This window comes from Hordeum vulgare, chromosome 6H (genome assembly GCF_904849725.1).
Source record: "Hordeum vulgare subsp. vulgare chromosome 6H, MorexV3_pseudomolecules_assembly, whole genome shotgun sequence".
NCBI lineage: Eukaryota > Viridiplantae > Streptophyta > Magnoliopsida > Poales > Poaceae > Hordeum > Hordeum vulgare.
The window spans coordinates 557,722,079-557,733,572 of NC_058523.1; the positions used below are offsets into that span (position 1 = coordinate 557,722,079).

General features: G+C 48.3%; 2 protein-coding genes across 2 annotated transcripts; one reads left to right on the plus strand and one right to left on the minus strand.

Annotated features, from left to right (window-relative positions):
* Window positions 1-7,231: 7,231 nt before the first annotated feature.
* On the minus strand, window positions 7,232-8,728 carry LOC123402097 (xyloglucan endotransglycosylase/hydrolase protein 8-like). Its single transcript, XM_045095974.1, has 3 exons — window positions 8,228-8,728; window positions 7,932-8,128; window positions 7,232-7,851 (listed from the first exon to the last, which is right to left on the minus strand). Exons 1-3 carry the CDS (start codon window positions 8,516-8,518, stop codon window positions 7,470-7,472), a joined length of 870 nt encoding a protein of 289 aa, XP_044951909.1. The 5' UTR covers window positions 8,519-8,728; the 3' UTR covers window positions 7,232-7,469.
* A 1,218-nt stretch (window positions 8,729-9,946) lies between these two features.
* Window positions 9,947-10,864, plus strand: LOC123402098 (light-harvesting complex-like protein OHP1, chloroplastic). The gene is made up of 3 exons (XM_045095976.1): window positions 9,947-10,251; window positions 10,396-10,518; window positions 10,655-10,864. Exons 1-3 carry the CDS (start codon window positions 10,117-10,119, stop codon window positions 10,721-10,723), a joined length of 327 nt encoding a protein of 108 aa, XP_044951911.1. The 5' UTR covers window positions 9,947-10,116; the 3' UTR covers window positions 10,724-10,864.
* The last annotated feature ends 630 nt before the right edge of the window (window positions 10,865-11,494 follow it).

Below are 11,494 nucleotides of genomic sequence, written 5' to 3' on the forward strand. Positions count from 1 at the left end.
AGGTGTACCCAACTGTCTCTTTTGGGTAACCTATGAAGACGCACTTTTCCGCTTTGGGTTCCAGCTTTTCAGGCTGAAGCTTTTTGACATAAGCATCACATCCCCAAACTTTAAGAAACGACAACTTTGGCCTTTTGCCATACCACAGTTCGTATGGTGTCGTCTCAACGGATTTTGATGGTGCCCTATTTAAAGTGAATGCAGCTGTTTCTAATGCATAACCCCAAAATGATAACGGCAAATCAGTAAGAGACATCATAGATCGCACCATCTCTAACAAAGTACGATTACGACGTTCGGACACACCATTACGCTGTGGTGTTCCAGGCGGTGTTAACTGCGAAACAATTCCACATTGTCTTAAGTGAGCACCAAACTCGAAACTCAGATATTCACCCCCACGATTAGACCATAGGAACTTGATCTTCTTGTTACGATGATTTTCCACTTCACTCTGAAATTGCTTGAACTTTTCAAATGTTTCAGACTTGTGCTTCATCAAGTAGACATAACCATATCTACTTAAATCGTCAATGAAGGTGAGAAAATAACGATAGCCGCCGCGTGCCTCTACGCTCATTGGACCACACACATCGGTATGTATGATTTCCAACAAGTCACTTGCACGCTCCATTGTTCCGAAGAACGGAGTCTTAGTCATCTTGCCCATTAGGCATGGTTCGCACGTGTCAAGTGAATCAAAGTCAAGTGACTCCAAAAGTCCATCAGCATGGAGTTTCTTCATGCGCTTTACACCAATATGACCCAAGCGGCAGTGCCACAAAAATATGGCGCTATCATTGTTTACTCTAACTCTTTTGGTCTCAATGTTATGTATATGCGTATCGCTATCAAGATTCAATATGAACAATCCTCTCACATTCGGTGCATGACCATAATAGATGTTACTCATAGAAATAGAACAACCATTATTCTCAGACTTAAAAGAGTAACCGTCTCGCAATAAACAAGATCCAGAGATAATGTTCATGCTCAACGCAGGCACTAAATAACAACGATTTAAGTTCATCACTAATCCCGATGGTAGCTGAAGTGACACTGTGCCGACGGCGATTGCATCAACCTTGGAACCATTTCCTACGCGCATCGTCACTTCGTCTTTCGCCAGCCTTCGTCTATTCCGCAGTTCCTGTTTCGAGTTGCAAATGTGACCAACAGAACCGGTATCGAATACCCAGGCACTACTACGAGAGCCGGTTAAGTACACATCAATAACATGTATATAAAATATACCTGATTTTTCTTTGCCCGCCTTCTTATCTGCCAGATACTTGGGGCAATTGCGCTTCCAGTGACCCATACCCTTGCAATAGAAACACTCCGTTTCAGGCTTAGGTCCAGCTTTGGGTTTCTTCGGCGGATTGGCAACAGGCTTGCCGCTCTTCTTCGAATTGCCCTTCTTGCCTTTGCCGTTTCTCTTGAAACTAGTGGTCTTGCTCACCATCAACACTTGATGCTCTTTACGGAGTTCAGACTCTGCGACTTTCAGCATCGCAAACAACTCGCCGGGAGACTTGTTCATCCCTTGCATGTTGTAGTTCAACACAAAGCCTTTATAGCTTGGTGGCAGTGATTGAAGGATTCTGTCAGTGATAGCTTCTTGCGGGAGTTCAATCCCCAGCTCAGCTAGACGGTGTGAGTACCCAGACATTTTGAGCACATGTCCACTGACAGACGAGTTTTCCTCCATCTTGCAAGCATAGAATTTATCGGAGGTCTCATACCTCTCGATCCGGGCGTTCTTCTGAAAGATAAACTCCAACTCCTGGAACATCTCAAATGCTCCATGACGCTCAAAGCTACGTTGAAGTCCCGGTTCTAAGCCATACAATACTGCACATTGAACTATTGAGTAGTCCTCCTTACGTGCTAACCAAGCGTTCTTAACATCCTGATCAGCCGTAGCGGGTGGTTCATCTCCTAGCGCAGCATTAAGGACATAATCCTTCTTCCCAGCTTGTAAGATTAGCTTAAGATTACGAGCCGAGTCTACAAAGTTGCTTCCATCATCTTTCAACTTAGCTTTCTCTAGGAACGTATTAAAATTCAGGATGACTGTCGCGTGACCATGATCTACAACACAAATATATTTAAAGTGGACTTAGACTATGTTCAAGATAATTAGAGTTCAACTTAATCAAATTGTGTGCTAAACTCCCACTCAAAAAGTACATCTCTCTAGTCATTTGAGTGGTTCATAATCCACTTACACTATCCCAAGTCCGATCATCACGTGAGTTGAGTATAGTTTCAGTGGTAAGCATCCCTATGCTAATCATATCAACTATATGATTCATGATTGACCTTTCGGTCTCATGTGTTCCGAGGCCATGTCTGCACATGCTAGGCTCGTCAAGCTTAACCCGAGTGTTCCGCGTGCGCAACTGTTTTGCACCCGTTGTATGTGAACGTTGAGTCTATCACACCCGATCATCACGTGGTGTCTCGAAACGACGAACTGTAGCAACGGTGCACACTCGGGGAGAACACAATTTCGTCTTGAAATTTTAGTGAGAGATCACCTCATAATGCTACCGTCGATCTAAGCAAAATAAGGTGCATAAAAGGATTAACATCACATGCAATTCATAAGTGACATGATATGGCCATCATCACGTGCTTCTTGATCTCCATCACCAAAGCACCGGCACGATCTTCTTGTCACCGGCGCCACACCATGATCATCCATCAACGTGTTGCCGTCGGGGTTGTCGTGCTACTTATGCTATTACTACTAAAGCGACATCCTAGCAAAATAGTAAATGCATCTGCAAGCACAAACGTTAGTATAAATACAACCCTATGGCTCCTGCCGGTTGCCGTACCATCGACGTGCAAGTCGATATTTCTATTACAACATGATCATCTCATACATCCAATATATCACATCACATCGTTGGCCATATCACATCACAATCATACCCTGCAAAAACAAGTTAGACGTCCTCTAATTTTGTTGTTGCATGTTTTACGTGGTGACCAAGGGTATCTAGTAGGATCGCATCTTACTTACGCAAATACCACAACGGAGATATATGAGTTGCTATTTAACCTCATCCAAGGACCTCCTTGGTCAAATCCGATTCAACTAAAGTTGGAGAAACCGACACTTGCCAGTCATCTTTGAGCAAAGGGGGTTACTCGTAACGATGAAACCAGTCTCTCGTAAGCGTACGAGTAATGTCGGTCCAAGCCGCTTCAATCCAACAATACCGCGGAATCAAGAAAAGACTAAGGAGGGCAGAAAAACGCACATCACCGCCCACAAAAACTTTTGTGTTCTACTCGAGAAGACATCTACGCATGAACCTAGCTCATGATGCCACTGTTGGGGAACGTCGCATGGGAAACAAAAATTTTCCTACGCGCACGAAGACCTATCATGGTGATGTCCATCTACGAGAGGGGATGAGTGATCTACGTACCCTTGTAGACCGTACAGCAGAAGCGTTAGAGAACGCGGTTGATGTAGTGGAACGTCCTCACGTCCCTCGATCCGCCCCGCGAACAATCCCGCGATCAGTCCCACGATCTAGTACCGAACGGACGGCACCTCCGCGTTCAGCACACGTACAGCTCAACGATGATCTCGGCCTTCTTGATCCAGCAAGAGAGACGGAGAGGTAGAAGAGTTCTCCGGCAGCGTGACGGCGCTCCGGAGGTTGGTGATGACCTTGTCTCAGCAGGGCTCCGCCCGAGCTGTGCAGAAACGCGATCTAGAGGAAAAACCGTGGAGGTATGTGGTCGGGCTGCCGTGGAAAAGTCGTCTCAAATCAGCCCTAAATCCTCCGTATATATAGGTGGGAGGGAGGGGGCCTTGCCTTGGGGTCCAAGGACCCTCAAGGGGGTCAGCCGAGCCAAAGGGGAGGACTCTCCCCCCCCCCAAACCGAGTTGGACTAGGTTTGGTGGGAGGGAGTCCCCCTTCCTTCCCACCTCCTCCTTTTTTTTCTCTCTTGATTTTTTTCTCCTTGGCGCATAGGGCACTTGTGGGCTGTCCCACCAGCCCACTAAGGGCTGGTGTGTCTCCCCCAAGGCCTATGGGCTTCCCCGGGGTGGGTTGCCCCCCCCCCCCGGTGAACTCCCGGAACCCATTCGTCATTCCAGGTACATTCCCGGTAACTCCGAAAACCTTCCGGTAATCAAATGAGGTCATCCTATATATCAATCTTCGTTTCCGGACCATTCCGGAAACCCTCGTGAAGTCCGAGATCTCATCCGGGACTCCGAACAACATTCGGTAACCAACCATACAACTCAAATACGCATAAAACAACGTCAAACCTTAAGTGTGCAGACCCTGCGGGTTTGAGAACTATGTAGACATGACCCGAGAGACTCCTCGGTCAATATCCAATAGCGGGACCTGGATGCCCATATTGGATCCTACATATTCTACGAAGATCTTATCGTTTGAACCTCAGTGCCAAGGATTCGTATAATCCCGTATGTCATTCCCTTTGTCCTTCGGTATGTTACTTGCCCCGAGATTCGATCGTCAGTATCCGCATACCTATTTCAATCTCGTTTACCGGCAAGTCTCTTTACTCGTTCCGTAATACAAGATCCCGCAACTTACACTAAGTTACATTGCTTGCAAGGCTTGTGTGCGATGTTGTATTACCGAGTGGGCCCCGAGATACCTCTCCGTCACACGGAGTGACAAATCCCAGTCTTGATCCATACTAACTCAACTAACACCTTCGGAGATACCTGTAGAGCATCTTTATAGTCACCCAGTTACGTTGCGACGTTTGATACACACAAAGCATTCCTCCGGTGTCAGTGAGTTATATGATCTCATGGTCATAGGAATAAATACTTGACACGCAGAAAACAGTAGCAACAAAATGACACGATCAACATGCTACGTCTATTAGTTTGGGTCTAGTCCATCACGTGATTCTCCCAATGACGTGATCCAGTTATCAAGTAACAACACCTTGTTTCATAATCAGAAGACACTGACTATCATTGATCAACTGGCTAGCCAACTAGAGGCATGCTAGGGACGGTGTTTTGTCTATGTATCCACACATGTAAATGAGTCTTCATTCAATACAATTATAGCATGGATAATAATCTATTATCTTGATACCGGAATTATAATAATAACTATATTTATTATTGCCTCTAGGGCATAATTCCAACAGTTTCTTGCCACTGCTGTTACTTGTTACACTGCTACTACCTGCTACAATACTTTTCTGGCGTCATTGATACAACAGTTAGGAATAGTTTGCCTTGTCAACAGATCGTCTCTGGCACCATTGCTATCATACTATTTTTGCTGCTTATATCCTGCTTGCAGATACTAATCTTTCAGGTGTGGTTGAGCTGACGACTCAACTGCTAATACTGGAGAATATCCTTTCACTCCCATCGTGTCGAACCAACAAATTTGGGTTGAATACTCTATCCTCGAAAACTGCCGCAATCCCACACACTGGTGGGCCATTGCAAGACAATTGCTAATTGTTGAGCAACTGGAAGCGGTTCTCTTCTGGCGCCATTGCCGGGGACTGCCAGCAGCTCTTTTTTGGCGCCGTTGCCGGGGACTGCCAGCAGCTCTTTTCTGGCGCCGTTGCCGGGGACTGCCAGCACTCAACAAAAGGCACGCTTGTCCTCTCGGTCATTGGGGAAGAGACAAGTCAGTTAAGGTCAATTTCAGCCCGAGGTGGTTCAACCTTGGTGGCAGACAATTCAATTGACTTGACATCTGATTTGACAACTTGTTCCTTGTACACGTCCCAATGCAAGTCAGAGGTGATAGGCATACTTTTCGAGCGAGATTTGACTCCAACTCTAACATCATACCTTCCTATTAACTTAACACCATCATTGGGGTCCATCCACTTTAAGACATGTCTCACTTTTGCAACAAACTCATGGTAGCTAGGGCTTGTATAAAAAACAATGACTTCCTCATCCCCATCGGCATTGTTAGTAAAAAATGCCTCCTTGTCCATATAATGAACATTATCAAGTCTCCCCATCTAAAACAACGATAATGAATTAAGCACATCAATGATAATTTTTGGTTGCCTAAAATCAATCCATTATGCCCACATCATATCAACACTAAATTATTAAACAAAATCTACAACACATCATATATACTAACATATTCAACAAAATACCCCAAAGGCCAAAATAATATACCAACATATTGAACAAACCTATACAATCTAACAACTACAAAGAAATCCCTAAAAATAAGAAATAATCTACTTATCTAACATCACCCGTTCTTCACAAATACTCTGAAAATAAGATGCTAATTTTTTTTGAAGGATTGGGGGAGATTACCTCAAGTATGATTGGGGGGCTTGGATCCACACACTTTGATGGAGGAGGGAGTAAATCAGGGGAGGTGAAGTGTGAGGGCGAAGAGGGGGCGAGAGCCAGATGCGTTCTGGCTGGAGATGAACAAATATCCACCGGATGGGGCGGGCCCGTGCGGCTGGCTGACTTAACTGGGCCAGACGCGAGGGTGTGTGGCGTTTGGGCCTCGCAACCAGGCGCCAGGGTGCCTCGCGTCTGACCCTTTGCCACATCAGCAGGGCAGCAACGAGGAGGATCGGGCGGGCCCAAACCAAATGCCAGGGCCCATGACGTCTCCCGTGTAACCCAAACGCGAGGGACGTTGATGTCACGTAAAAATGTTAGATTGAATTTTTTTTCTAAACTCAGGTAAGATTTTCTTAGCCTTTGTGGTTAGAACTAATTTTTTTTTGTCGCCGTTGTTCCTGCCACGCCCAGCCTTTTGAATTTGAGAGCCACTGCAGCAGCAAATACAGCCAAAGCCAATTTTGACCATGTAAGTAGGTCATTACAGTTTGAACGTCCAACAACGGGTAGTAGTCGTCGTCTGCAACTGCAAGTGACCAACAAACAATGGTTAATGTTAACTGCTAGTAGTACCACAGAGTACCCGGCGGGCAGTGAGAGGTACTAGTAGATCGGACAGTGGCGCCGCTGGAACGTGCCACCCCACCATTGAGTATGAGTAGCAGAGCATGTGCGTGCCATCACTCAATGCGCACCACCCTCGCTTGTCTGCTTCCTTCCTTCCTTCCACTCAACAACCATATAATTTGCTTGCAAGAATCCTCATCTTTCTACTAACAAAAAGTCAGAAAATGCATGTGACTGACACCCAAGACAAAATGTCAACACATGAACCAAAAGATCAACTATAGGGACACACCCTTTCCCTCTCACTTTCTTCACATTTCTAACCAATTAAAGATTGCAAAAATGTACATACACGGGAGAAAAATGGGGCCGGTAATGTAATGTAATGTAAGGTAAGAAGACATGTACATGTCCAATAATGGAATCATGAAACGAACAAGAAGAAGGGCAATTCTGTTCTGCAGCACCACTACTAATCAAGAATCAAATTAATCAAATCCTGGACAGCCACTAATCATCATCATCATCATCATCACTTGCGTCCGCACTCGCCGGGGAAGCCCTTGGGGAAGCGCCATCCGTCGGCGCAGTAGTTGTAGGAGAGGCAGTTGCGCTCGGCCCACGCGACGGTGCTGAGCTCGCCGTCGTCGAGCTCGCGGTGCATCCAGGCGTCGCTGCCGGCGGGGCAGGAGGTCTTGTTGGTGGCCTTGTCGTGGACGCAGCCGTTGGCGTGGTAGCCCTGGTAGGGGACGACGAAGGGGTCGTGGCGCCAGTGGATCTTGACGGTGCCGTGCTGCGTCGCCCAGTAGCTGCCGTCCCACAGCGTCGCGTGCACCGTCATCGGCCGCGCCGACGGGAACGGCAGGCCGTCGTACTTCTTGAAGGTCCTCACCGGCACGCCGTCCACCTCGAATCTGACATCCAATTTGCCATGCCATGAATTAGTTGGAGTTAATCCGTGATTAGTTGGGAGGGAAATGAGGCATATTCTTACATGATGTTCTTTGGGTTCCATGTGATCTTGTAGGTGTGGAAGTCGGCGGAGGGGTCGAACCAGAGGTAGAACTGGTGCTCCTTCTTGCCGTCGCCGCTGGCCCAGACGTTGGTGTTCATCACGTAGGGGTCGCCGCTCGAGTTTCCCATGAACTCGATGTCGATCTCGTCGTGGGTGGCGCTCTCGCCGGAGGTCAGCTGAACAAACATTTTAACTATTTAGCAACCAAGCTAGATCCAGGCTCCAGCACACCACAGCACAGCACAAAGACGAAGATGAGATGGCTTAATTCGTACGTAGAAGGAGGTGACGGTGCCGGCGGAGTTGCCGTCGACGAGCTTCATCCGGACCTGGAACTCGCCGAAGAGGTACTTGGCCTTGGACTTGAAGCCGGAGCCGGACTCCTGGTCGAGCTCCAGCGAGAACTCCTGGCCCTTGTCGTTGCCGTCGTCCCGGTACCCGATGTGGTCGCGGTCGCCGATCACCTCGAACTGGTCGTCGAAGTCGGCCTTGGCCCCCGTACTAAGGACGCTCGCGGCGAGGAGGGCCAACGCTAGCGCGGCGAGGAGGTCTGACCTTGGCGCCATGGTCGCCGCCGCTGCTCTGCTTCTCTTCTGCTTCTGCTTCTGCTGCGACGGTGTCAGTGTGCTGTTCCCCTTTTAGCCTGAAGCTTATTATTAGATGCTCTTGTTGTGCTGGAGCTGGTGGTGAACTGGCGGTGGGGCGGCGTCACGGCAGCGGCTTCGATAATGCGGCCGGCGCGGGCACATGGTCTGTGTCGGCTGCCGGGGCCCGTCCATTAATCTTTTGGAATCACGCAGCTGGAGCTGGCCGTTTATACTTATCGCCACCGGTGGGTACGCTACGCTACACTCGGCGCCATGACGCGAGACGGTGGAGCGCGCTGCCTCACTGGCCACGAACCCAGTGTCTCAGGCCAACTCCAACCAACATCCTCTCGGGGTTCAAACTTGAAAAAACGATAACCCGCTTTATTCTTGGTTTTGTGTCCGTTCAAATTCATTTTTGTCCTAAACTTACTCGTGTTTTTTTTTTGCGAATAACTTACTCGTGATTTGGGTCTGAAGCGGATGAAACCAAACGTGGCGACTGCTACGGATCAGCCGGATAAAAAATCATCCGGCTAGGTGGCCAATCGATTAGCCCGTTGTGGCCGTTGGATCATAGCAACACCAAAACGGTAGAAGTAAGCGCCCAACTGCTTTGATGCCGCGCTGCTGCATCCCGGCAAAAACTTCACTGCATCTTTCATGACGCACCGTCGGCGTCCAGCAAAGCATCAACGCAGCACTGACGGCGTCCGGCGAAGCTCCAATGCAACTCCGACGAAGCTCCAACGTAGCACTGACAGATCTGGTCAACTCTGACAGAGCTCCAACACAGCACTGGGAGCTCTAGCGAAGCTTCAATGCAGCTCCGGTAAAGCTCCAAACGCAGCACCGACGCCATCTGATGAAGCTTCATTGCAACTCCGGTGAAGCTCTACTGGAGCGCCGGCTTTGCTTCCGGGAGTCCAATGTTGCCCCATTCCAACACCGGTGGTGCTCCCCACCAGCTTCAAGGCAACTTCGTCGGAGCAGGGTCATCTCGTCGGCCACTCGCCGCGGGAATCTTAGCAAAACATTTAAAATTTACTTGAACTCTGGTGCGCTGGTGTTATCATTTGTCATTTTAACCATTCAGCCACATATTAGTTTGCTAATACAACAATTATTAACATTTATAGTGGTTATTAAAAATTTATATTTGTCAATATTTATAGTGGTTGTTAGCATTTATATTTGTCAACATTTATAGTGGTTATGAACATTCATATTTGTCAAGACGTGCACATTTACTAGGTGGAAGTGGAACGTATGTCGTCTACCCGGCCTGCGGTACCCTACCACGCACGCAAGTTTGGGTGTCACGCAGCTGCACACATGCATGCTCCAACCACCGTACGTCCACTTATTGCCACATATGCCGCCGGATAAGGTTGGTGGCACCGTGGTACGCAACCCGGCCACCTCCTCCACCGCTCATTTGCTAGCCGACTTCCCTCCCTCCCTCCCTCCCGTGGCCTCTCTCTACCTTCCCAGCCGTTGTTGCATTGCAGTCCCGGCCTGCTCTTCCTCCTCCCCTGCCAACTCCCCGTGGCGCCGTGGTTAATTAGTGTGCAGCAATGGCCGTGGCCTCCATGGTTCATGCACCGTCTCTCCTAGCAGTCCAGACCTTCCGCGGACAGAAGAATGCTGCCGCTAACCGCTCACCGAGAGCGGCCGCTTTCAGAGTCCGGGCAGCCAAGCTTCCTGCCGGAGTAAGTCCCTGCATCCATCGCTTCCTTCGTTCCCCGTGCCTCTGCGCTAACTTGAAATCTTCTGCACTTGATTGATTTGATTCATGTGTAGAGTTGAGAAATAAGCAAGTGGTTTAACTTTAGTTTGGTGTTTCTTCCTGCTAGGTCCAGGTGCCACGGGCGCAGCCCAAGCTGAGTGAGCCGTTCCTCGGGTTCACCAAGACCGCCGAGGTCTGGAACTCCAGGGCCTGCATGATGGGACTCATCGGGACCTTCATCGTGGAGCTGGTAAGGAAAATCTAGCTATACACCAATCGTTCAATCGCGAAACAACTGTCTTAATTCGAATTTGCCTCACTGTATGTATGCATTTGTGATTATTCATGCGTTTTAGCTAGGGGCTCTGATCTTTCTTTCTTTTCAGATATTGCACAAAGGTGTTCTTGAGATAATCGGTTTCGAAGTGGGGAAAGGCCTCGATATTCCTCTGTAGTCTGCTCTCCCCTGCCTGCCTATGAGATGTTGATGCTCGGGAGATGAGAGTCACATGAAAAAAGGTTGTAGCCACCAATGGCAATGCTATGCATCATAGTAAATATATAAACAAGCGCTAAGCGTTCCATTGTGCTTGCTATTTTTCATTTTTACACTTGTCTCGCGGATGTGATCGACAGAGTAATCTTCAATACTCGACAATATTCTGCTGAGATGGGTGATAGTTCACACGGTTAACATGAAAGGTGCTTGTTGTTTTGAAACGAAAAACAGAAGGTGTCCATGTTTCAAAAGTACGTGTGACTTATAATTGTAATGGTGTGGTTTTGATGCCATTTTTTTTAAAGAAAAGGCATCAACCAGGCCCGAGATGAGGCTCGAGCCTAGCCCAACTTTGAATTAACAAAGCCATCAACCGATCAGGATTATAAGCACACGCCCTCACGCAAAAAGAAGAAAATTCACGGCGGAAGATACAAAAACGACGGGCAACATGAAACTAAGCCTCACACACCGCGGTAACTGAAGATAAGCAATGAAGGGTGAAGCCGAAGATGCCGAGGTCCTCGACCGAGAATGTAGCATTAGGAGCAAGATCGCGCTGGCACAAAGGAGAGAGGGACCGACATCAGCGGGGCATGCCGTCGCCATGCACCTACGGACCCCGACACATCGCATCCAACACCCAACTTCGAAGGAGGCCACAACCTCCTCGCCTGGATCGAAGGCGCCGCACCGTCGACAGGTGGGTGGACGCCGCCGGAGATGG